This window comes from Scomber scombrus, chromosome 19 (assembly GCF_963691925.1).
Source record: "Scomber scombrus chromosome 19, fScoSco1.1, whole genome shotgun sequence".
NCBI classification, from domain to species: Eukaryota; Metazoa; Chordata; class Actinopteri; order Scombriformes; family Scombridae; genus Scomber; species Scomber scombrus.
Genome location: NC_084988.1, coordinates 5353871 through 5380709, shown reverse-complemented (window position 1 = coordinate 5380709; position 26839 = coordinate 5353871). Strand labels below are relative to the sequence as shown.

Sequence of the window (26839 nt, the reverse complement as noted above, 5' to 3'; positions counted from 1 at the left end):
TTTCTTTCACCCTTCCTCGCATATATCTCTGCTCCTCTTGGTCTTTTCTATTTCTTTTTTCTTTTCTGTCATTTTAGGCTTGTCTTGTACTTATTTTAATACCCCACATCTGTGTCCCCCCCCCCCCACACACACACACACACCAGTGGATTAGGGTAATGTGGGACACTTTTTTCAATTCTGACTTGTTCACCCTATTTACATATGAATCCAATAGATTACATCAACACCTAAGACCATTATGAAAGATGTTTCTTTGTTAAACCAGAAAACAATTGTTGGATATTGTACTCAAAAGTTTCAGAATATGTGGATTTCGTTATCTGGGACACTGGTTTAAAAATACTTTTATTTATACAAAGCAACTTTATCTGCCAAAACATTCTGAAATGTGCACATTTGGTCATTTAATTTAGTAGGCTTACAATTTTTAGGTTAAAAAAGTTTAATTTTAAACAATATAACTTACACAGTTTGCATATAATAGTTAGCTTTAAAATAATTGAATAGAAAAAGAGATAAATGCATTGGAGTTTAGTTGTCCCACATTAGTCAATGCCCCACATTACCCTAATCCACCCTACTCATTTCAAAAAAGTGCAAAAAAAACCCAAAAAAACATGCACGTTGTAACTTCCCCTATTTCTCGCTCAATATAAAAAAGGGCGTTTATTGATTTTCTTACACTGTGAATGTGGGTAAAAAAAAGAAGCTTGTAGTTACCAGAACTGTTCAGAAAGAAAAGACTGAGACTTAAAGAGAATACTATAAAAATGAACTTCAATGAAATGTAGTAGAAAAAGGAAAACACATCTGTAACGGGGATGAAGGAGCTTCGCAGTGAAGAGCGGGGATGTTTGGAGCCAGTCTCTCCTGCAGACGCGCTGCTGAAGCTGGATCCTCATCGCCTCTCAGTTGTGTATGTATATGTGTGTGTGTGTGTAATTTTTTTTTTCCACCTTTGTGTTGTGATCGGCTCTCCCAGTCTGTTTCTCACACCCACTCCGTACCCCCCCCTCTCCTCCTCCTTTTCCTCCTCCCTCCTCCTCCTCCTCCTCCATCCCACCCTACCCTACCCCATCCACCACCCCTCCACCACCACCACCGCCCCCTCCTCTCCTCCTTTTAGCATCTGAAAAGACCACTGAGTGAGAATCGATGGCGCAGAGGCCCGCTTGACAGGACAATAAACCACAAAGAAGGGGTGAGTTTTTTTCTCCTCTTGGTTGCTTTTTTTGAATTGCGGCGGAATTACTCTATAATGGCACAACGATAAGGGAATCGCTCGGGGGGCGGCTGTGAGGAAATGATATTTTAACACAAGGCATCTTTTGTTACCGCGATATGATTTACAGCAGGCATCAGCTGCCGTGGTCCCACTCCAAAAAAAAAAAAAAAAAAAAAAAAATTAAAAAGAAAAAAATCTGAAATACCCACAAGGAGCAGCAAGCAGCTTCACATCCAGCATCGGGCTTTTTTTTTTTTTTTTGAGGAGCATTAATTTCACATGAACACACATTCACCTTACGTAACCTATAAATGCATCACTGTGTCCACCACGTCCTGTTATTGCAAGAGAATAGCATGCACTTGCCGCTGCAGGTTTAGATGAGGAGGGTCGTTTGCCTGGATTTCATTGGGCGATGCAGCACCTTGAGGGTGTTAATGCGGTTGTCGTGTTGTAAACAAAATATGTCAGCGGGATCGGAGGAGAGGGAGGTTTGTCTCGTTTTTTAAGGGACCTCCCCGGGAAATTGAACGCAAATCAAGGCAGTGAGTAATGTTATAATTGGCTTGCACTGTGTGGAGCTTTTCCACATTGCTTCTCTCTCTTCTCTGCTTCTTCTTTTTTTTCTTCTCTCCTCTCTCCTCTCCTCCCCAGCCATGAGGACAAGTCACATCCGAGGCGCAGGGGGAGCCATCTATTTACAGCTGAGGCGTACACATTTGCCTCTCTCATGTCTGTGATAGCCATAACAATAGCTTCCATTTTAGTCATCAGCCTCAGGCATAATCAATACAAGCAACAAGAAAAAATATATATGATGCTATTGGTAAAGATTTGATCCAGTCTCCTCCAGATGTCTACAAAAAAAATCTCCCCCAAAAAATCACACCTCTGCTGTCCATGAGGAGAAACTGATGAATCATATATTGATCTTATGTCTCAGTGATGAGATGAGAATATGTTTTGGCTGGTGGTAACCTCAAGTGACCTGACAGCATGTGTTGTGTTTTTGTGCCCCCCCCTCACATCCAGCCTTTCCGCCGGCTTCCCGCACCGCGAGACGCAGCGATGCCCGAGCAGAGGGGAGGGAGGACCCGTCTCCGTCTCCGTCTGCGTCCCGCCGCCTCGACCTGGCATCCCTCCGCCTCCAGACCTTGAAGCCCGGCCACGACTTCCCATGAGGCCACCACCAGAACTCAGCTCGACCGCTCTGTATGGGGCCTCTCACATATGAAGTAGGTTCAAAATGTGGTCTGTCTCCATCTGGACTCATGGACAAAGAGTTTGGGTTGTTCAGGGGGAGATATCCTCAGTTTATAACTTGGTGGAGGGATGATGGAAATGTTCTTCACCATCATGATCTATTAAGGTGTTTGTCAGACCTTTCTGTTACATAAAATATATATTTTAGTTTGTTGTGTTTGTTGTTATTTTGCTTTTTTTTGTGAAATATTGGATATTTTCACCTCTGAAAATCCTTGAAGTGATCTTAAAAGGAAAAAGTAAGGCCATGACATGTGATGAGGGTTCACAAGACAAACTTAACTTACAGGTGTCACAGGTTTAAAAAATACCTTGGGATCCACTGGTCTGTTAACCGGTTAGTACTGAAGCAATTATTCAATTAATCATATAGTGGATCAACAGGAAATTAACTAACAACCATTTCTTCTCTTTTTTTTATCACTTTAAGTTTGAATATCTTTGAATTTTGTGAACTTTTGGTCTGACAAAACCAGCAATTTAAAGAGGACTACTTGGACTGTAGGAAGTTGTTATTGGCGTTTTTCCACAGTTTTCTGACTTTTCAAATATCCACCTGAAAAAGTTCATGTGCAGATTTTATTTGTTAGGCACCATTTCATACAGACGCAGTTCAAGATGCTTTACAGGGAAAGGTGAATAAGAACACTGGCTATACCTTGCACATATTAGAGCAGTGAGCTAAAAGACAAGTGAATTGCTAAAGAGGAATGCTTAACCAAATAAAAAAAATCTGCCTAAAAATGGTGTAGGTAAATGAGAGACTGATATCATGTGACCAGAGAGATTTGCTGGGTTTGTGAACTGAGAGCATATCTGATGTGTACTGTGAACTAAAAGGTCATTAAGAGCTTTCTATACCAAATGAAGGATCTTAAATTTGATTCATAAACAAAGTAGTAAAGTTTCTGAAGGATCCGCTGATATTTTTGTTGTCTTTGTGCAGCAGCTTTCTGAATGAGCTTCAGTGTATGTGTGGTTTTAACAGGAAACACATACAAACCCAAAACAGGGACTTACAACAGCCCAGCTCCCTCATGACAGAGAGATGTATGTTTCTTATCAGACTGGGACAGAAAGCCTCTGATTTCAAGATATTTCTTAGAAAGTGAAACACAGCGACCTCATTGATGCTGTTGATTTGATTCTGAAAACTAAGAAGATCTAACCACTCATAAAAATCATTTACAGATTAATCGGTAATGAACATATTCATAAATTGTGTCCAATAAGACTGAGTCTAATGATTTGTCCTCCTTATTTTATCCCAAGTGTGTAACCGCTTTATCTGATTGCTTTTTTCCTCCTTTTCTTTTTCTCAGTTGACATGGAGGATGAAGATGGGACTTGTCTACTTGATGTTTTGTGGTGAGTTTGTCTGATTCTTACTTGGACACAACAGCAGTGAACCATGATATAAGATTTGGTATACGTTCTTATTCTGTGTTTTTAAAAGTCCCTTTGCTGCTGCTGTTGTTGTAGCACCAAATACTCACAAGGATTTAACCGATTTTTATTCTGATTATAATTTCCTTCACTGTCTTCATCTCTCTTCGTCTTTGCAGTGACCCCCAAGCCCTGAACGACTTCCTTCATGGAACCAATGAGGTAACAAAAGAGCCTTAAATAGAGAGGGACTCAAATAAAAAAATCAATAGTGCAAATGATAAATTTGAGATGGAAATGTTTCTTGGCACACGTTCTTGTGAGATGTGTGGAGGAGTTGTAGTGTAATATACTGCAAGCGTTTCTCACAACGAGTGTGCGAGCCCAAACTAAAATCGACTGGTTTCATCCCACCAGCTGCAGACTGAAGACCTGCTCATTAACTCTTCCTCTGGGGAGCCCTCCCTCTTCACAGATGCCCCGGTGAGTGTCTGGATCCACAGCCAACAGCGTCACAACAACCTGCATGTTCCCCCAGGAGAATCATTTTTCTCTCCTTCTGTGCCTGAAACAGCTTCCTGTTAGTCCCGCTAATGATACACGTCTCCCCTCCTTTTCACTATTTGTCCTTTTTTCCTGTTGTCTGTTCGTCTCTCACGTTTCTTCTCTCCTCTCCAGAGCCCCGTCTCTCTGCTGGGAGATGGCAGGGATTCCTCTGACACGCCTCCACCGGGGTGTGTGGATTTGTCCTTCCTGGAGGAGGCCCTCCTGTCATCGCCGGAGGGCGGAGAAGACCCACAGGTGGTGCAGGGTGGGCCTCCTGTGGAGCCTGGATGTGAAGCAAAAAAGGGGGAAATGGAGGAAGCGGAGGAGGCGGAGGTGGCATGTGATATCCTCCAGCAAAGCTTGCAGGAGGCTGACATCACTGAGCAGACCATGGCTCTGGAGGCAGGGTTGCCCCAACCAGGGGACAGTCTGTCCCTTTACTCTCCAGCCCCTCTCCTCTCTCCACCCACTGTACCATTTATACACAAGTCTGTGACCTTGCCTGTCACCCCAGTGCTGCCCAGAGACACCCAGGCAGCAGTGGAGCCCCCCCAACCCTCCCTCCTGGCTGTTGGGCCTGGCTGCCCTTCTTTAAAACCTGCTGCCCCTCCTCAGCTGATGGGGCTCCTGCCTGGAAATGTTTTCCCTGCTCCTTCTCCAGAGACCTCCTTCTCTTTGAGTCCTGTTCAGGGCTCCAGTATGATCATCCATAAGGCCATGCCAAGTATGACCAGCCGTCCTCTTTTCACCCCAACCCTGAGAGCAGCAGCAGCAGCACCAGGCATTGTTCTGCAACGCGCCCCTCTTCCCATTCAACCCAAACTGCCCATCAGCATTCAGCCCAGACTGGTTCAAATTAGCCCCAAACCGTCTGGGCAAAAACCCACTCCTGGTCTCACGTTTGTACCTGGGACTGCCTCACCAAATATTTTACTGTCTCAACCTCCTGGCCAGAAGCCTGCAGCTCCAACACCGCAGCCCACCCAGCAGCTCCCAAAACCGGTCAGCTTGCAGCTGGTGAACCAGGGTGGCTCCTTTGTGCTCCAGCCTCAGGGACTCTTCCAAGGCCAAAACCAGTTCCTTCTTCCGGGCCAGTGTCCTGTTACGATATCCCAGCCTGTCAGTGGAGCTCGACCTCTGCTGACTACAAGTCACCACGGCCCTTCGGTCCACAGTGTGACTTCCTCCGGCGGGCAGCTTGTAGACGGCTCTCAGATCCTAACTGTACCCCAAAGACAGCTGAACTTCAGTCCTGTCTTCACCACCCCAACAGGGCAGCTAGCTCTCCGCCAGGCCACTGTGCTTTCAGGACCTTTGCAGCTACAGTCAGCGCCCCCTACTGTCTTCCAGATGCCGGCACAGCTGGCTGGAACCTACACTCCAGGAGGGCAGGGGCAGCGTGCCACCCTGGTCCACAGTCCCGCTCTGGGAAACCACATTACTTTGATCAACAGCTCTGGGGTGCTTCCCCAAGATCTCACTTCCATCTCGATCGTTAATGGTCCCTCAGTGGTTCAGGGGTTGCCTTTTGCTGCCCAGGCCCAGGCTCCTCAGGCAGCAGTGACAGAAGGACAGCTGAGCCTCCAGCAGGCCTCGGTGGTGCTGCTGCCAGAGAGAGCTGTCCCCGAAGAGAGGAGCAGCTCAGAGGAGACTTTCCACCAACTACCACAGGTGAGGTGCCAAATCTGCAGTCTCACAAGCTCTGAAGGGAGGGTGGGTGATGTGGATAAAATCCTCCATCACAGTATATGTAATCTTATATTGCCATAAAGTTGTACTGTGTATCATCATATAGTGATTTTATGGAAGTTCAACTGAGAAAATGTTTGTAGATAAAATATACAACTGGGAACGTCTGTTTTTTGGCTTATGTAGTGAATGAAATAACTCATTTGGTGCAGAAATCCCCTGCTACTAAGAACCTTATGAGAAACTCAGTTCATTTACCTGTTTCCATAGGGACTTGGGTCTAAATGAAGTTCTAGGGAGATTGTTTTACCCCCTAAAAAAGTCCCTGCTTCTCGATCTTTGGGGGGGGGCTCCCTGTTTTGCAGCGATGACCGTGGCTGATTGGTCAAACACACACAGCGTGGCTGCTTCAACTTGTGTACTGCTTCATTCATAAAACAAGGAAGTAAAAGAAGCAAAAGAGATAGCACAAGCGAGTGAGAAAGAAAGAGACAGCGCAGCGGTGGTCGAATGAGCTAGAGAGGGAATGAAGAGAGAAAGCGGCAGTAGAGAGAACAAAGCAGTGAATAAGTTATTCGTGTGTTATTTACGGACTGTCTCAAGGCGGTTATGTTCCAAAACAGGAATAAATAACTATCAAACACTCAACAGATGTTATACAATGGAGACAGATGCTCCTTGTCTCAGTTTCACTTCCCTCGTCTGCAGTTCTCCTTTTCATTCATTCATTAAATCTAACTAAGACAACAGCAAATACAAACCTCTGGGTCCAAAGTACCTGGAAATGGGGCTATTCTAACACCCCACTCATTTATTTGCAACTTTGGCTACAATTGCTCAATACAGGTAGAAATACCTGTTGACCAATCACATAGCTCGACCATACCTGGAGGTAACATGCCGTTGTTAGAATTTAAACCAGATTCACCTATGATGCTCCTTATAGGTGTAATAAGCTTCAGGACTTCCTTAAGTTAAGCACTTGCACTTTTGGTTACACCTCAATAAGTGACCTAAAACCGTTTTTTTCCTTCAAACTGATGATAGAAAAGAGTTTAAGCTAAGTGAAGCATGTCCAGAATTTCACTATACTTGATTGTTTCAATTTGTAAAGTAGTGCGATCATATTTCTACATTATATGATTCAAAGTTGACGTACACTTACATCATCTCCGACAAGTAGAAACCTCTTCAAATCAAGCTGTTCTTATCACTAAGAAAATTTAAATAAAAGTATGTTAAAGCTTTTGTCTGAATCTCCCATTCTTTCTGGCCCACTCTGTTAAAAAAAACATTAAAATATTTGAAGCAGATTTAATTTGTTCTGATGTTTTTTGGCTATCATCTCCTTCTGCAGCCCTACGGACACGTTCTCCAGCACGTGTCGGTGCAGCCGACCGCTGCAGGGCTGCAGTCCTCGTCTCCTCCTGTAGTTACGGTCCTGCAGCCCCCTCCTGAACCACCTCTGGCACCCGATCCGGTTGTGGAGATGCCTAAACTTTTGATGCCCCCAGCCGACATTACCCAAGTAGTGGAGGAGGTGACCCACTCGATGAGTCAGAACCAGGCCTTTATGCAACATCTGCAACAGGTCAGAGCTTCAGTAAACTATCTGCAGACTGTTTTTAATAATGAAATGCTGATGCTGACAGCGCCACTCCTCTGTGATGATGACTGTGTTTAAAATGATATTAGTAGTAATAGTGTTAGTTTATGATGGTGATAGTAATAGGACTACACGTCCGGAGGACAGGAGTCGGCATGGAAACAAAAGTGAAAATGAGAAAACATTGTTGGATAAAACACAACGAATTCAATAATAGTCATTACTAGCTTCTTGTAACTATAGAATGATGCAATACCATAAATAAGAGTTACACCAAAAGCATGTTAAAAAAAACCAAGATTACAGCAAGAAAAAAACAGGAATATAAAATGTTGTAGTATCACCTGTGATAAAACAGCACTAAGTCCCAATAGTACATATAGCACAGTAATGAATGTAGTCAAATATGGTCCACAAGTAATAAGAGTAAAAATTCTTTACTTATTTAGCATTTATAAGAATTAGAATATAAGCATAATTTCATTGTTTTGACTAGATGAACTATCTAGTCTACTAATCAGCCTCCTAAGGGATCCACTGTATAGCTATAAGATTTATCTACCTGCAGTGATTTATTTTCTCTCTTGGTCATTTTTACCACAGCAAGCACTTAGTTCTCCTATCGCATCCGAGCTGTTGGTTGGAGCGTTGCCAGTGGTGCCGATGGAGTCCCTCGCCTCCCCAGTGGACAGTGAGAGAGAGACCCAGCAGCAGACGCATGCAGTCACTGTTCAGGACGCCTGCACTGTGATGTCTGATCAGTGCGTTGAGGCTTCTCCGCTTCCCTCAGACCCGGACGACACATCGCTGCTCTGCTCCTCTCCTCCGATTCAGGACACGGGGAGAGCAGCTTCAGCAACGTTCTCCCCTCCGGCTGGGCCTGAGATCGCGCTGCCGGGACCTGAGAGTTCTGTCCCCCAGACCTCTGCTCCCCAGCCCCTCACCGAGCCACAAGTCCAGTACCAGGTTCCTCATCAACTCCAGGTCTCACAGGCCTTATTTACCCAGAATCAAGTACAGATCCAGCCGTCTGTTTCCCAGCCTTTGCCCCAGGTTCAGGCTTCAGTTCCCCACTCACAGGTCAAGCTCCAGGCCCAGCCGCCTGTTTCCCAGCCTCAGTCCTTGGTCCATACTTCAGTTCACTCCCCTCTGCATGTCAGCATCTCGGTGCCTCAGCAGCAGCCTGATCCCACAGCTGCGTCTACGAGTCTCTCCAAAGGAGGAGATGACTCCACTGTCCAACAGCACACACAAATCAGTGAGTTTGACCCACCGCTGTGTAAAACACCATTAAAATATGACACAAAAAAGTATTTTATAGTTTTTATTCTTTCATTTTATTGCTGATTGTATCATAATCTGCAATCCAATCAGCATCATCATACCGTCATTTTATGTCCTTCTTCAGAGCCAACAGCTGCCTTGGCCATGGAGAGTAATACATATACTCTCGATGTCCATCCACCCTCTCCTGCAGTACAGAGCGTCCAGGCTCACGGGCCCCCGGCTCCCAGGGAGTGTGGCCCCATCCCGACCAGCCAGCAGACAGGCACCAAGGTGAGAGAAGGCAAACATCCATTCACTATTATACATTTAAAAAAAAAATACAATTTAATGCTGGAAAAGTCTCCTATAAGTCTAATTTTGTGTTGCAAATTTTAGTCTCCTTGTATCTTAAGTCTACAAAAATTCTTGATGTGTTAAAAATAAAGACTCCAAAGGAAAACGTACTGTATATACAATATTATCCTGATAATCATCAAAATATGCTTAAAACTCTGATAAACACTGACACTAAAAAATACTGGAATCACTTACCTTACATTTTTTTAAAGAAACTAATATTTTTTATTGCATTAAATAATTTCTACTTGTGTATTTTGTTGTATACTGAGAATAATTGATATTTAAGGCTACTCACCTGTAGTCCACCCACACAGGTGTTTTCACTTATTGTGCCTGATTGGATCTCCTGTGAGGTACAGAGTGTACAAGCCTCATATTAGTTTTGTTACACTTGTACATCTTTGTCATTTGTATTGGTTGATGTAGTTTAATGCCCGCAAATAATTACTGCATCAACCTAAACAGCCTGAGGTCTAATCAGCCAGAATAAGTAAAACCACCAGTGTGTGTGTGTAAGTGTGTTAATGTTAATGTGAGTGAATTGGCCCCAGTGTTGCAGTAGAGATGACAGCCTTTTAAAATGATCATTTGTTAAATGCAGCAAAACTTGTTATTAATGACTTGAAAATGCACCCCTGTCACCCTTCCTTTTGATCTCATCCAAAATGTTATGTGGATGCCAGCTGGCAGGTCTGGAGCAGCAGATAGAGGAGAGGCTCACACCAGCACTGCGCAGGCACAGGTAGGAGACCGACAGCAGCGACGGATACTCATCCAGATCCTGAACATGTGTGCTGCTGAATGAAACCATGAGATCGATAACATCACTCGAGTGTAGACACAATACTTCTCAGGCTCACATCACTTCATTTTTGTTTTTTTCATATGGATGTCGTTGACTTTTAATAATGAAAATGGAAACCAAACAGTGATGCATGCAAAGTGATTGAATACAGAGTCAACGCCAGATTTATTTTAGTTTTCTGGCATATACAAAAGGAAAGAATAATGTAACATCCTATCACATATGCCGTTGGTGCCACAGTTTTAGTTTACAGTTTACGGGTCTGTGCTCTCTTCAGTTTCACCAACACCCCAAATAAGCAATTGATTTCTACTTTTATCTGTCACTTAAAGGACCAGGGTGTAGGGTTTAGTGGCATCTAACGGTGAGGTTGCAGACTGCAACCAACTGAATACTCCTCACCGTCACTGTCTCCTTCCAAGCATAAAGGAGAAGCTACAGTGGTCTTCTCTATATGCAGTGTTTGGTTTGTCCTTTCTGAGCTACTGTAGAAACATGCTGGGCTCTGTGGAAGAGGATGGACTCCCTATGTAGATATAAAGGGCTCATTTTAGGATAACGAAAACACATTCATTCTTATTTTCAGGTGATTATAATAATTAAAACATTATAGCCACTAAATTCTACACACTGCACCTTTAAGTGTAAAGTTTCATTGATAAAAACAGAGCCAAATCTGTTTCAGTAGTAACAGCAGTTTATGTTACTCAGAGGAACAGTTGTTTCTGCCTCAAATGACTCTTTAAAAACTGAATTGCTCCATCAGGATTTTACTTACGTACTGTAGAAAAGTTTGCATACCTCCATAACAATCATCCAGTTCATTAACTCATTTATTAACAGATGGCCAGTTTCACACAGGTGTAATCTTAGACTGCTGTTGTAATCCTCTGTGACTCTTACTACTGTTGCCACTGCTACTTAAAGATAGACTCACAGTGTTTCTGTTTAGGACAATACATGACTCACTGTAATCATTCCTCCTGTTGATACTAGCTTTAGAAGATCTCCTCCAAATCAATGTAAGTGATGGGAGGCAAAATCCGCAGTCCTTGTTTTAATAAGAATCTTTAAAAGTTTATCTGAAACATATATGAGGCTTCAGCCATTTGAGCTAGTCAAATAAAGTGGACATCAGCCACAGTTACAGCCATTTAGATACAATTCCCGCTTTGAATAACTGTTTGGTCTAGAAAATGCCAGAAATTAATGAATATGTGCATCAGTTTTCCAGAGCTCATGGTGACATCTTGAAATGACTTGTTCGGTTCGACCCACAGTAATGTGTGATGTGTGTGAGAAGCTGCAACTAACAGATTTTGTTGGTATTTTTTTAAAATTTCTCTTTCAATGAACTAATCAATTACGTGACTAATCTTTTCAGCTCGGTTAGTAACAATAGAGATACAACTGTTCTTACTTCCATTATCACCACCATTATGACTACCACTGCTGCAGCTATTGCTCCTCTTCTCCCTTTCATACCATCCTACAACATCCATGTGTGGCGTCATATTTCTCTTAGGAAATACTCGTAATTTAGAACAGCAGATGTTAAATGCTAAATATTCGATGAACTGAGTACAGTTTGAATCATGGCTGCATTAGTGTGTTAGAAACTAGAGAGGACTTCAAATGAAAGCAACCGCAGTCTTCAGGCTGTGGTGAACAGCAGCTCCAGCTAACACAGAGCGTCACTGTGTTCGTCAGGTTCCAGCAGCAGCTCTGTTTGGACCACCGAGCGGTCCAGAACCCGTTCACCGGCCCGGCCTTCTCCAGCCTGAAGGACACTGTGAGACGTCTGCTGCCGTACCACAGCTGCGCCGGTCACCTGCCCACTCAGGATGACTTCAATTTAGGTGAGTGAACAGTGGAGGATTTAGTCTTTCTCTGACCTCTGCTGCCAAAATGATTCACATTTCCTTCGCTGTGGACATCAACTGAAGTTTATTTCCAAAATGAACCATCTGCTGTTTATTTCAAAACAAACTGACGGCAGCTGGTAACTTTAGTCCTCAGATTACAAAATGAGAATGCATATGGGACAACTTAGATACTGAATGACAAACATAAATCAAGGATATGCTACAAATAAGCATTATATCCTGGTTGTTAAAGCATATACAGCTGTACATCTGCTCAGGCAAAACAACAGAGGGGCGCAAGGACACGATCATAACCCCCTCCACACACACACACACACACACACACACACGCACACGCACACACGCACGCACGCACGCACGCACGCACGCACGCACGCACGCACACACACACACACACATATTCAATCTTAAATTAAGGTATAATTATTTTGATGTGCATATTTATTCTGAGTGATGATGTCGGTCTTCCTGCAGTGGACCAGGAGTTCGACAGTGTGTCCGGTTTCCTGCTGAAACGCACCAAGGACATGGTCAACAAATACAGGCAGCTACTGGTTAGAGAGGCGCAGGTAAGACACAGCAAGATGCTCTCTGTCTCCATCTCTGTCAGCTCAAAACTACATCGGGGGGAGAGATATTGATTAACTTACAATTCAGTCGGTTCAAAAACAGTTCTGAAGCTTTTATGTGACAAAGATGGTGACAGTCATGGATTGATTTACAAAGCTATACTTCATTATTAGTGAATTGTCAAGTGTGAATCCAAGTCTTGTTAACAAGTTACTTTTGCTTAGAAGCATAAAGCAGGAAAAAGCAGTAATATTTCAAGAGTAAAGTAGTCATATTTTGAGGATAAAGTTAAAATAGTTCATGACTAAAGTTTAATTTTTTCAGGGAAATTTGTAAGGTAGTGAAACCGATAACCTCTGGTCATCATCACTCATTTGATACATAAAAGCTTACCTACTGCTCTCATCTGTTTACTACCAGAAACGTGTAACATATTATGACTTTTTTCTCATAATCTCATAATATTATTATTAGTAGTAGTATTTCTGGCTGATTACCCCGGCATACATTTATAATTGTGCAGCTCAGATCTAAATGAACCAAACATAAAGAACAAGCTGTGTGAGTGATGGGATGTGAACTGGTTTCCACAGCAGGAGAGTCCGTCAGCAGAGATGGTGATGCTGGAGCGTCTCTTCCTCCAGGCAGAGCGATACGCTTTAGTGGAGGACAGACGGAGAGCCCGCAGAGACCCAGGTCAGTGTGCCAGCAGGAAACACAAACATCCTCTCCGCCTTCTTTATTACACGGAGGCTCTGTTTGTGTGTGTGCGCATGCATAAATGTGTGTGTTTAGGAAAATGTTGTTTTCAAAATCCCCAGGACCCAGAGAAGAAATCTGGACAGGGAAATTAAGGGGAATTAGTGACACTTCTTGACATTCTTCCTCACAAACTAATTTAGCAGCGCCTCAGTACGCCACTTAACCTGCATATTTGCTCCTGGGAGCAGCTCCCAGGTGTGAATGTGTAATTAAGCTGTGTAAATGTGGAGCCGGGTCATGCTGAGAGAGACTGCATGATGATGGGAAAAAATATGACATGTGAGACGAAATTAATGCAGGGTTGTTGTGTTAATTAAAAAGTTGGAAAAGGCGAAGTAGCCTCTTGAAAGCCGGTAAATGTCAGGCTCGTCTTCTCATGGACAGCAGGGACGACTGAAGCAATAATAACCCCAAAATAGAACAGATTGTGTTATCATAGAAATCAAAAGTGATGGCTGACGGGAGACAAAATGAAAACCATCAAAGGTATTTATTTATGATGTGCCTCTCTGGCTTTGCAGTTAAGACACTGACTGGCAACTGCAGCGTCCCTGATCTGAATCTAACTGTCCAATCTCTCTGCTGAATCTCTAACAAAGGCACAAAAATAGCCAAAACAATATGAATAAATAATATATTTAATTACTTTAAAAACACAGACTATTAACTAACATACTAGAGCTATCAGAGGTCAAACATGGTGATGCTGATTTATATTCTCCACTTGTGTTTATTCCAGAGTCTTTCATGATGGCTTTGGCTACATCAGCATCTTCCCCCGATGGTGCGCCCTCCTCCGGACCCTCCAACAGCCCCTCCTCTCCACCAGCCTGGACCAGACTGTCCGACCGGCCTCCGGGACTCAAGACGTACCGCTCCAGCTCCCGCGGGGCTCTCAGGCTCACCATCAAGCAGGAGTCTGGCTCCCGTAAGGTGGTTCACAACTCGGCCTGCGACCCGGGGCTGAAGAGGGACCACAAAGGGCAGCTGACCAACGGCGGCGGAGCTGTGAACGAACGCCACTCTCAGGCACCCAACGGAGCACCGCAGCATCCTCAGCACAGCGAGGAGATCTCCAACGGACCCGCGCCCGGTAAAGCCACCGAGGACGTCCGACAGACAGCACCCGTTCCCAAAATGAAAGCCCCAAATCCTCTTTCTATGCCAGAGCCGCAGGCCGACTGCTTTGAGTTGCCTCCCAGAGATGCCAGCGCCCCAAAACTGAAATGCTACAGGCTGGATGCGTCGCCTCGGCTGGAGCAGCGGTTCAGCCCGCCGCCTCCCCCCCTCCAAGAGGACAACATGCTCAGTGAACATCTACAGAGTGCCATCGACAGCATCCTGGAGCTTCAGCGCCTGCAGGGCCCCACTGCAGCCCCGACCAGGGCCACGTCAGGCCCTTCACTGGACCAGGCTGTCACCAGCATCTTGGAGGGACAACTGTGAGGTAATCTGCTCTGACAAAACGTCCACACAGATGCAGAGACATCTGTCCGAGGTGGAATAAAAGGAATCTTGACTTATTGTCTGTTCCCAGGACTTAAAGAGATTTCATTCTGGGTTTCAGAGATTACTTTTAAGAAAACTGATTGTTTGAAAGAAGAGAGAGGAGGAAAAAAGATGAAGAGGCACTATAAAGAGATGCATACCAGACAAAAGCACTATCTATAGTCCGATAGATGTTAGATACTTCATTTTGATGTATGTTTGTGGGAAAAAAAATCTATTTGAATAGGAGCTATATTGTTTCAGTGGTAGTTAAGTCATTCAGAGGTTTACGACACTGGTGTAACCTTCATCAGCATATAGTATATAAGTAATAGTGAGGATAACGAAAACGTGGAGTAGACTGAGATTATTCAATAGTTTTTTATAAGATTTCTTTCAAAATGTGAACTTTTCTTTTTGCATAGTGCCAAGCTTCCAGGGTATTTATTTTGATAATCTGTGCCAATTGTGTTTTCTGATGAGTTGCATCAAGAAAGGCAGTAAGTTTGTGAGTGTGCGACAAGCGTGTGTGTGTGTGTGTGTGCGTGTGTTCATTTGGAATAGTTTGCGTGGATCTAAAGAGAGCATGTCGAAAACATCACATCCATCGACGGGACAGTACATGAAAATCCTGCAGGCTCCATTATCTCGGCTTATCGAATGAAACTCCAAAGAATTTGTGACTTGCTACATCCTGAATACACCAGCAAACGTCCGTGTCGTGTCTCTTCCCAGAAAACTGGCGTCTGTCCTTGTTAAAACAGAAAGGGAACCCGAGGTGGGCACAAGGAAAATTAGGCAGAGGTTTTTTCTAAGTTTGGATCCTTGTTGTTGTTCATGCCGGAGTCTGTTCAATATTTCTAGTTTTCTGTCTGTTTTCAGAGACAAGAATGATTTCCCTTACTGTGTGTATTAACATGCAAGCAATAATGAGTTGGGGATGGTTAGGAGCAGTGGTGGTGCAGTGAGGGTGGAGATATTTGCCTGTTTTGCGAATCGCCGTGGAATTATTTTCCAGAAATGACGAGAGATGTCTTAAGTTGTCATCAAAGCCTGTGTAGTTTAGAAAAAGTGTTTCTAACTTATTTCAAGGGCTTGAGGGTCACTGAACGGCATGAAACGGCCGTGCAGAACGTCCAGTTTGAGAGAGAAAAATCACCAAAACTGCAGGTGTTTTTTCCCCGTGATAGACGTTGTATAGAACTTGAGCCTCTCTGCATCATCAAACCTTTGACCAAAAACCGGAGGAATCATCCGCTTCATACGAACCACGTTTAGAAGTTGAGTCTTATTATTTATTAAATTATTGGTTTGTAGCCCGCCTGTACTAAAGCTGAAGATTTATGTTCACGCAGCCGTTGTGGAGCAATATATGATTTTTTGCAGCATCTTATGTTAACGTGACAATCTTTATCGGTCTGTGTGAAAATGTGAATTCTGTTCATATGAAATTTGTGAGCAAGTTGAGGTTCTTTTTTTTTTTTTGGTTGGTTATACGACTCCCACATGAAACGTGTGCAAAATATTCTTTGCAGATGGATTTTCTTTTTACCATGGAGGGTCAAAATGTAAAAGCTGCAAGAATATCTTTTTTTTTTGTAATATACATTTTTTTTTTAAATGTGCTTCAAAATTTGAGCTTTTTAGAAAAGCTATGAGGGGAGTCGAAGTTTGACTTGCAAATTGGAAACGTTTTAGAATATGCCTTATAGTAAAATTCAGTGTACCTTTTAAGGAAATTGAATCTGCAAAGAAAAGATTATTAATGTGATGTTTTAAATAATGTAACATCTCGTGCTCTGAAATGTGAAAGTAACCTGTCCCTTCCAAAAACAAAAACACAAAAAAAAGAAAAGAGAAAAAAAGTTGAGATTGGGGCTAAATCAAACAGGCCTTTTCATTTCTTGTCATTTAAAAAAAAAATTCATGTGAAATCATCTTTTGTTGAAATGAACAAAAGGAGTTATAATATGCAGTAATTTAGTGTTGAAACCCTCTGTGGTAGTGCGGGTGGACACACACAAGAGGATCGTTAACAGAATTTGAGCCAAAATTGAAAAGTAAATTGAAATCTTCAAGTGTGTTTCCACCCTCAACAGAGGTTTCGCTGTAATGCAGTAAAGATGTCAGAGTGTCGTTCACAAAACGGGATCGCACTCCTTGTCACTACTTAACTTCTTTAAAGGGGAATTCCACCAAAAGTCACAAATATGTCCCAAAGGTTTGTTTAAATTCCTCCTGTTTAAATTCAAGATGAAGTAAATTCTCTAATGTCAAACTTTGCTGGAATCCCCTTCGATGAAGCAGCCTCATGTGCCATTGTTACTGTCGCTAAACGTCCACAGTGTCAAACACTGAACGTTACAAATGTGCTTCATTTTGTCAGCATTTAGGGATTACATTCTGCATGTTGAGCCATTTTGGTATTTATTTGTAAAAGGTGTTTTTTTTTGTTGTTTTTTTTTTATCCTGACTGAACTGTGAAACCAGGGGAGCTCATGACTCTACACTAATTCAACTTCAGATACAAAAACATTTGACTGACAGATTGTTCTGATGCCAAAATCAAGAGGCCTTAATTCAGCAAAACTAGATTGTAAAGAAAAAAAAAAAAAGAAGTCATTCCTGACAAAAAAAATCCAACTAAAGACTCCTTTGACCTGAAAGTCACGAGTGATTCATATATGAAATGTTAAGAAAACTGCTTTTGTACTCATTTTTACAGACTATTTATTAAACTGTGATTTTGTAAGAAATAAAAAAACAAACTGAATGTGTTTCTGTCTTTTTAAGTTCATTTCTGCAAAAAACAAACAAACAAGAAGGTTAATACAAACATGACTTTTATTATTCATTTCATTCACAATTTAGGAAACAGAAACAGCTTCAGGGTTTACATCCGAGCAGATACGAATAAAGACAAAGCAGCTGTTTTCATAATTTAAAGTTTCATATGCTGTAAATAAATTGATCACACTCAAAAGATGCATGTCTACTTTGCAAAGGGGGGCATGGGGGAGGGGGGTTTAGTTTTAAAGGTAGTTTATCAATCTCAGGAGTTGGCACCTTTTTTTTGTCTCCACTGTGCACTTTGAATTCTGTAAAGATGACGTCGCGATGAAACAACTGTAAACTATGAAATGAGGTCACGTCCAGACACTGCGATGAGTCTCCGGTCAGGTTTTTTTGGGGGGATTAGGAGGCACATTAAAACATGAGCCATGAAGGTTCCCCAAACCGTCAGGAGAATCAGCAGCAGGACGTGTCAACACATGATGAACAGAATGAGCCAACTTTGCTCTGGTTAGTGTTGATCTCCTGCTACAAAAAACAAACCAAAACCGTGATATGGATGAACACATTCAGGCCCAAAGACACCTCCACATGAAGATCATCTTTTTAAAAAAGGAATAGGGCAAAGATGAAATTTCATTTCAAGATGCGTCTGGGAAACTCATCCTTTTATCTATTGACTTAAAACAGACAATAGGCTGACAACAAAAGCAGGAGGGGAGCGCCAAATAATTTAAGGTCATATTAAAATGACCCTCTCTCTGCAAAGCAAATCATGTATTCCCAGACTGATAGAGGTAATGAGCTGCTAACCTGCAGGGGGGGTTGGGAAGTTTTCTTTAAATTTAAGGGGGAAATTAAGAGCAGGCTGCAGCTTTTTCTATAAAATCAGTTCATAAATCAATTTAACATCTTTTTTTTCTCATAAATAATTATACATTTTCTATAATAGAAAAAGTGTCCATATGCAATCACATGACGTCCACCATGGCGTTGTTAGTGAAGTTAGTGTTTCTCAGATTCAGTGCTGGCTTACCTCTCCGCAGGGAGAGTCTCTGCTTGAATTCATTCATGGTCCAAGTGGAAATGTAGCAGCATCTCAGCGGCACTCCGGTACACTGTGCACGTCGCAGATCAGCGTGTTCACTCGCACACTAATCACAGCCTTGTTAACACCAGCGTGAGAGCTTGACAGCAGCCACATGCTGGCAACAATTCGGACTCGTTTGGTACATTAGTGCATTCATCCTGACAGGTAGAACAACGATCTCTTCTGTCCTAAAAAAAGCAGTTTGGCTTGTAAAAGTGAGAGCGGCTGCTGAAGTTTCAATTTCGATCAAATACTTTGACCTGTGAATGAAAAAAAAAAAATCAAGCTCACTGTCCCGTTCTCTAGCTGCTTGTGCCCTTTTGTGAGGACTGACGGTCAGTTGAGTTTGATGGGCAGATCCTCTCCGTACTTGCGGAGGAACTTGTTGTGGTTGTGGTCGACGGACCAGAGAGGAGGGAGGTGGCGCGGGTGCATGGTGGTGAGGAAGTGCTGTCTCCAGCGACGCTCCAGGTCCATCAGGCCCCGCAGGCCCTTCTCAGCGTAAGCGTGCACCACCTTCAGGCCGTGAGGCACGTACGCCTCGTTGAATATCCTGCAGAGGAGAGAGGAGCAGTCAGAAGGAGGGTGCAGAGTCTGTGCCAAACAATCAAACTGATTCAGCTCTGTGCAGATGAATCATACAGGACGTTATTATCAGCTAATAATAGCTTCAAAGTCAGATATATTGGTATCTGCAGAATGTCGAGGGAGTGTGGTCCTTCATCTCTGCTATTTTTAATTTTATGTAAAACACTTTGTACCTTGTTTTGAAAAGTGCTTAATAAATAGAAAAGGTCAAGTTTTTATATGTTGGTTGATTAGTAACAAGAAATACAAGTTCAGAAACACAAAAGATGTGTCTGATGTAAAACTGAAACCATTAAACTGTCTACTGGAGAGCACTTACAAGTCTGATACTGCAATTGTGATATGATTTGCGTTATTAGAGGGAATTATATACATCATTACATCATTCTTACTTTCATTGAAAAACATTAAAATGATTACGGTGGGATTTTTGCAGGTATCTGTAGGATATGATGTGGGCCAGGACGTCTCTGCATTACAATATTTAATTTAAACATTTTCGACACATTTAACCTTCAACAAATATTGGACCTCCGGTGATTTGAAAATGGCAATGGGCCATAATGTAATGTCAGTTAAGTTTCAATTAACTGTTCAGCCCTGACACCTCTCTCTGTTTTGGACCATTTAATTCATGCTGCATTCTTATTATTCAACAAATGGACATTGATAGTGGCAGATTTAGCCAAACTAGATTTGTACATTATGTTGATACTAAAAAGAGTTTCTACAGTCTTAACTCTGTTTAAACTCAGGTGGGATCAATTAAATAAAGATGCTACAATAATGTTGGTTTGTGGAGTGAAAATCATTAATCCTGCAGCATATATAGAAACTCACCTCGTCTCCAGACCGGCAGCCTCCTGCAGCGCCTCATCCGTCAGCTCCTGCTCCTCGTTCATGTTGAGGAAGCTTTTGATCAGATCCTGAAGCTCTTCTCGTCGCTGATCCGGCAGTCCTTCCCCGGCGGAGAGCAGAGCCCGGGCCGCCGAACGTACCCGCCGTCGGTCCGCGTCCTCCAGCAGGCGCACTCCCTCCTCGCAGCCCTGAGGGGCGGCGAACTCTTCGGCCAGCTGCTGCTTCAGGAAGCTGTCGTGCACGTTGGAGGCGGCGTGGCAGCTGGTGCAGAGCAGCAGGATGTCGTGGGAGTTGTGGTCCTTCATCTCTGTGGGAAAATGCCGTCTGTACTCATGTGGCACGATGTTTTTCCTGAGGGACCGGAGCAAATTGTGCATTAATTAGATCTGTTGTGTAATTACGGGGCTCCAAAATAAAATAATCACCTTTAGAAAAAACGGTTCTTAGTGCAAAAGTGTTTTTAGAGTGCTGTCAGACGAGTTCAGGGGGGAAAAATAAAAAACTGTAAACTTCAGATGAAATAAAATGCATGTGAAGAACGTCAAACCTAATATAGGAATCTGCTTTGCCACAGACCACACAGAGGTTCTCCTTCGCAGTGAGATAATAGTCCTGCTGGGAGTCGGGACGTCCTGATGGCTCAAACAGCAGCCTCACAACGAAAGGATCTTCACTCTGGAGAACTGGGTTGGAAACAAATGAACAGTATAACTTCAGACAATGAACGGATCCTCTTCTGCAAGACTATCTTACGGTGAGGGAGACGGCAGAGAAAGCAGAGCCAGTTTAACCCTTTGCCATAATCATCATGACAGTGCACTGACAGAAGTTTAAAAGCTACAACATGCAACATTTTAGATTTCATATTCTGTGTGCTAGAGCCGAAATGCCCCGTTATTCTGAGGCAGGTTTATCAGTGATGTTTAAAGACATTTCCGGACATTAAATCAGTAGCTGTGGGTAAAGTCACTGACTTTAAGCAGCCATACAGCAGGGAAGACTCTGGGAAGAAAGCCCCAGGAAGACAACAACATGAAGGCTTCAAAGACACTGAATAAAGGTGGGAATTTTCCAAACTGAATGGAATAAATCAAGACAGTTGCATGTTGTAGCTTAAAGTATATTTTGTTTTAATTGATACAAATTAAGGTTATCTAGTGTACCTCCTATTCCTTTATCTAGGTACCATTTGGCTTTCTTCTTGTCGCAGGTACACAGAGGTTGGTCATCTGGAGCATGGAGGAAGCAGTTATCATAGAGAGGAGACTTCCTGTAACAGGCAAAGTCAGAGGCTGCTGAACCCATCATTAAGGATTTATTGGCTTAAGTTGGATTTTTAAAAATGCAAAACATTGTAAATCGTCTTAATAAGGACGACATGTCAGTGTTTTGTCTCTGTCCTCACCTGGCAGAATAGCCCACACCCAGCGGTTTCCTCTTGTTATTCTTTCGAGGGTCTGGGACTTGCTGATCTCCAGACTCCGGGCTTTCATAAACGGGCGGTTTCCGCGTCCTCCGCCTCCTCTCTCCATCGGCGGCCCTTTCGTCTCCGTCTCCTCGGCCCCTGAAGGGCACATCCACCAGCCCCTGGCAGCGGGCGGCCAACTCAGAGTACGAGCCCCCGCTGGTAGAGGCGGGACCGGCTTCAGGGCGGAGGCCGAGTAGATGGAGGAACAGAGCGATGGAAACTTGAGCATCTCTGGCAGCGTAAGTCATCTAAAAGGAGAACAGAGAAAGATTTAGAAAAAGAAAGAACAGCGTAAAGTTGCTGTTGTAGAATTCCTAACTCTGAATTCTAATTTCAGATTTTTCTTATAACGATCTCCTTAATGCTGCTCAGCATAAAAACACGGGTGTTAAAGTAAGAAAATATTGTAGGTAATGTTGATAGAGAGTTAAGTTATAGGTTTATGTTATCAGGTTTAGTCATTTCAATTCTTTTTCTGAGAAATCATGATTTATTAGTTTGGTTATCATGTCAAAGAACATAGTCAGAAGCTCTAAATCAGAGCTGTAGCAAATTTTAAGTGTTTTGTTAATTAATTTATGGGCAAACCCCCCGCCCCAAAAAGAAATACAGCACAGTATGAAAAATGTGAGGAGTGCTGCAATACAATGAATCACTACCTGCTCCAGTGTCAACTCATCTGCCTCCCAGTCACTGCAGCGCAGCTCTAGGGATTTATCCAGAGATACATTCAACACATCTGCAGCCAGAGACTTGAGACTAAGGCCATTATTTACAGTAGCTTGCCTGAAAACAGAGACAGAACAGAAAAGGATCATTTGCAGTTTACATATCTTGCAAACAACAAACATGCAAAAGGTCATTTTCTAAAAATTTAAACCAAACCGTACCTCTGTCGTAAGGCAAGGTAGCGGAGGTCGACTGTGCATGTCAGCGACAGGCCGTAGTCACGCGTCAGACGCTTGCCATCTTCATAGCAGCCGACGCCGACTTTCAAAATGTGGGGGTCTCGGAGGACTTCCATAAAGCTGAGTGGGAATGGCTGCTGCCCGTTACGGAACGCCAGCAGCCTGAACAGGACGCACAGACCTGAATACGTGGCCACCTGCACCAGTGAGACGGCCGAGGTTCGACCCTTCACGGACACCTGCAACAGGAAAGCCAAGTCAGACGAGACCACATGAAGGGCTGAAATACTAAAAAAGGAAAATGTGCTTAAGGAAAATTCCACCCTTCTAATAATCTGGGATTGGTACAGATCAATAAACTGGATGTTAATACATTTTAGGGGTTTGTAAGTTGCACCAGGTAACGGTCACTAGAGATACTGGTGTCACTCCGTCTAAGAAGGATTTTTGTATTAATATTAAACATTTAAAAAAGGATGACTTGAGAGTTGAGGGCTAACGCAAAACTCTGCGGCCGTTTCAGATAATTGAACCAATTCTATTGCAAAATGACAACAACAATCATAACTTTCAATTAATCTGCTTAATCAGTTTTTTAAGTTAACTGATAAATTATTTGTGCCATTAAATGTCAGCAAGTGAAAAATATTCATCACTATTACTTATAGCTCAAGGTGACTAAAAATGATGTTTTGTTTGACCAAACATGCTAAACAAAAAGTGATTCAATTCAACGATGAAGAAAAGCAGAACGTCGTCACAACTGAGAAGCTGGCAGTACAGTGATGGGTGTTGGAATAATTCAGTCGATGCAGGAACAAGCAAACTATAACCATAAATAACAAAATCCAAATGCAAGGCGCAGCTGTACCGAGTTACTGTCATTATTAATTAATTAATTTGCAATTTAGTCTGTTTGTCAGAAAATGGTGAAAAAAAGCTTGTAATAATTTCCCAGACAATCCCAAACCCAAAATAATCAGTTTTCTTTCATGAAGACAGCATTGAATTATTATATGTGAGAAGTTGAAACCAGCTGAAATACAGATCAGTTTACTGTTGATCAACTACTTGACTGATTAATCTACTAATTGTTGCAGTTCTTGCTGGTCCAATGATAGTTTTTAAAAAATAAAAAGTCCAAAAAACTCCAAATCAGGGTGGATTTTTCCTCTTTGTATACTAAAACATGCAAAGGTATTTCTTACGCCTTTAGTCTTTACCCATTCACAGTCAAGCCCCAGCACAGGGAACACTGACAACTCCTTTTGCATCAGCGGCCACAGTTGCAGCCATTCCTCCTCAGAGCTCACTATCACCGGTTTCACCCGCAGCAGCTGTTCATAAGACGGGATCTGTACAGTAGCGGGGGGCAGCTGCGTGGTCTGACACTCCACCGCCTTAAATTCCTTCTCAAGAAGAGGCGGCGGTGTCGTCGGCGGCTGGGTGTGTCGATGCTCCGCTGGTGTAAATTCATTTCCCACGGGACGCAGAGCTTCCACGGGATCGGCCACCTTTTGGATGGAAGGCAGCCTCTTCCGTTTTGTGCGGTACACTCTCCATATGAGCAGCCCTCCTAAAGTTGCTCCCAGTACTGTGGTGATGACCGCGGTTAAAGGCCCTCGATGAGACATCTCTAACCGTAGTGATCTTCTGAAAGGCTGAAAAGTGCAAACCTATAAACATAAACAAGTAACCAAAAGATGTCTTCAGTGGCCAGATTTCTATATCCAAACAGTTCAGATATCATATTTATATAAAGTAACATAACTGTATTCATGTTTACAATGTCTGTCATGTGCAATATCCACAGTTTACAAATTACAGTGTGATATTATAAGATCAAAGACTGAGTGCTGCTACATTTACACGCTTTTTATACTTTGTCTGTTTTACTTTTGAATTATTTTATTCATTTACGAAGGCTGCGAGGCAAATTTCATTGTACTGAAAATATGCATCGTCAATAAAGAACTTCAAATTGTTATTAAAGATGATTGATGCTTTACCTTTCCTGTGTCAGTGGGCTTCCATGTACACCTGATTCTGTGTCTGTAATGTGGACAGGTTCTGCATCTCTCTGCAACACAAACAGTGAAATATTCCTGATGTTACATTCATAAACATACAGCAACTTTTTAACTTAAATACTTCTATAGCTGCAAATATCTGGATGCTTAATCAATAATCTGCTGACATTCAGTGATTACACAAAAACAAGCTGTATGAAAAGCTCAGCAACAATTCAGCACTTCTTTCAAAAAGCTGAATTGGTTTTAAACTGATGACTCTTTTCAGCAGCTTCACGTCATCAACTTTTCTGCTATTCCTCAGGTTTGATAGTCTGTCTGCAGGTGACAACAGCCTGCGTCATAATAACTACCAGATCCATCACATATTTTCTTCAAGAGAGCAATTTCAAAGCCTTATTAGTAATTTTAAAGTGTCATTTTCCTCTTCTGTGTGGAGTGTTTGCAAGGCTCAAAATTAGAATCAGCCACATGCATGTAAAATATGCCAGTGTCTGGTAGATATGCTTTATGCCTCCAACAGTGGTAAAATATTGGAGTGTCTGGTTAAATTTCAACATTCACAAACCATTTGATCGTCATTCATCTCACAGAAAAGCACAGTGGCAGTCACAATGAACTCTGTGACCTGTTTAGGTTTTTTTTGCCACTGCAGATGCTACTTTATCACAACCTTTACTTTGATGTTATGCTGTTATCAAACATGGTGACTCTACAGTATTTTAACAGGGTCACACATTTTGCTTACAGAGGTTTAACAACATGAAAAAGACCAGATTATTGACAGGTGGGGTGTAAAGGTTGCAGTAAGGTATCTAGCTGTAAAATGTGTGACCTTTGTATCTATGGGATCAATTTTCTTTCTTGCACAGCTTTTAACATTAATGCCCCCCCTCTAAATACTGTGGAGGAAACATGCTTCATTATTTTTGCTTTATTCATTCTATTTAAAATGTGTGTTTCTTGATTGCATTGACCTTAATCTCAGGGGCGATTCTAGGATCAGACCTTTAGGGGGGCTCAGCTCCTAATGAGAATTGCTGCTAAATTACTCAGTGGATAGTGTAAATTACAACAAGAAATATGAATACATAGTAGAGTGGTCTACTATAATGTATGATAATAATGGTTCAGAATAAACAATAACAGATTTCTACATAGAGGACACTAAGATAGTTAATGAACCCTGCGTTAAACACAATATTAATGACAGAACTATCCAAAGTACATTAGACCTGTTAAAATAAAACCATTTGAACCTGAAGCATAAGTGTTTGTCCCAGCTCTAACAGACAGTCTCCCAAAATAATTAAAGTTGTATAAAATAATTTAGAAAAGAAATACAATAATAATTTATTTATTTTTTAGGGGTGCTGAGATCAAATTTAGGGATAATCTAATTTGTAAATGCACCATCTATTTTCTGTTTTAATAATGTCTGTGAAGCACTTTGCAGTCTTGTTTTTGACAACATGCTTTTATAAATAAAAGGTGCATCATTCCTGGTCGGGTCACTGAATCTGCACAGTTACAGAATTTTGTGAAACACCGGTCAAAGGTCAAGTTAGTGTCACGTTAGCTAAACGCTAGCTGGCTAATGTTGATCTCCTCCAACTTAACAAGACAGCAGCAGGTTTACAGGTGATGTTACACCAAACACGAATGACAGAGACGCTTCTCAAGCTGGTGACACACATAAATAACTAAATTTTAACTTTAACGACCCCCAAAATTCATCACTCAGCTCGCGTTTAGCAGTTGCAGCTAACTAGCCGGTTACCTCGCTCTGCTAACAGAGTGTCTTCAGACTGAATAGGACACTTTATCATCAGTCCTTTTTTATATTCATGCATGTAATGTGAAGCTTACCTTTACGTTTCTAACCAACGCAACGCCAGTTTCTCACACATGTACACTTGTTTCTCTTCACTGAGCTGTTCCATGTCTTCCGGGCTGTTTTTATAACCGTGGTGCTGCTTCAGGGCGCAGCGCCGCCTGCTGGACGGAGGGATCAACTTCACTGCAGCTTCAATGGAAATATACTGGTCTGTTTGTTTTCATCTCAGTTTGTTTAAAAAAAAAAAAAAAAAACCCGGTGTAAATGTAAGAAAAGAAAAAAATGTTTTCAAAATGTTTCCATGTGACCCTGATCCTCTTCTGTAGAAATACTTTATTATGTCCATTTTATGCTACTTTGTACTTTTACTCTAGATAGATAGATAGATAGATAGATAGATAGATAGATAGAT

General features: G+C 42.3%; 2 protein-coding genes across 4 annotated transcripts; one reads left to right on the top strand and one right to left on the bottom strand.

Annotated features, from left to right (window-relative positions):
• The first annotated feature begins 3818 nt into the window (after positions 1–3818).
• On the top strand, positions 3819–14813 carry si:ch211-168d23.3 (BRD4-interacting chromatin-remodeling complex-associated protein). The gene is made up of 13 exons (XM_062440927.1): positions 3819–3859; positions 4057–4099; positions 4295–4360; positions 4556–6094; positions 7470–7703; positions 8322–8441; positions 8481–8976; positions 9127–9275; positions 10028–10086; positions 11860–12008; positions 12510–12604; positions 13199–13301; positions 14107–14813. The coding sequence occupies exons 1-13, from the start codon at positions 3819–3821 to the stop codon at positions 14811–14813; spliced, it is 3801 nt and encodes a 1266-aa protein (XP_062296911.1).
• A 3072-nt stretch (positions 14814–17885) lies between these two features.
• Positions 17886–26542, bottom strand: exd2 (exonuclease 3'-5' domain containing 2). 3 transcript variants are annotated; one of them, XM_062440719.1, is made up of 10 exons: positions 26460–26542; positions 24570–24640; positions 23769–24236; positions 22543–22799; positions 22312–22438; positions 21590–21900; positions 21348–21454; positions 20732–20867; positions 20167–20535; positions 17886–19291 (listed from the first exon to the last, which is right to left on the bottom strand). In XM_062440719.1, exons 3-10 carry the CDS (start codon positions 24192–24194, stop codon positions 19075–19077), a joined length of 1950 nt encoding a protein of 649 aa, XP_062296703.1. In that variant the 5' UTR covers positions 24195–24236; positions 24570–24640; positions 26460–26542; the 3' UTR covers positions 17886–19074. The 3 variants fall into 3 exon arrangements, with proteins under 3 accessions (XP_062296703.1, XP_062296705.1, XP_062296704.1); XM_062440721.1 differs by having other exon boundaries at positions 23784–24236; XM_062440720.1 differs by having other exon boundaries at positions 23769–24221.
• Between the last annotated feature and the right edge of the window lie 297 nt (positions 26543–26839).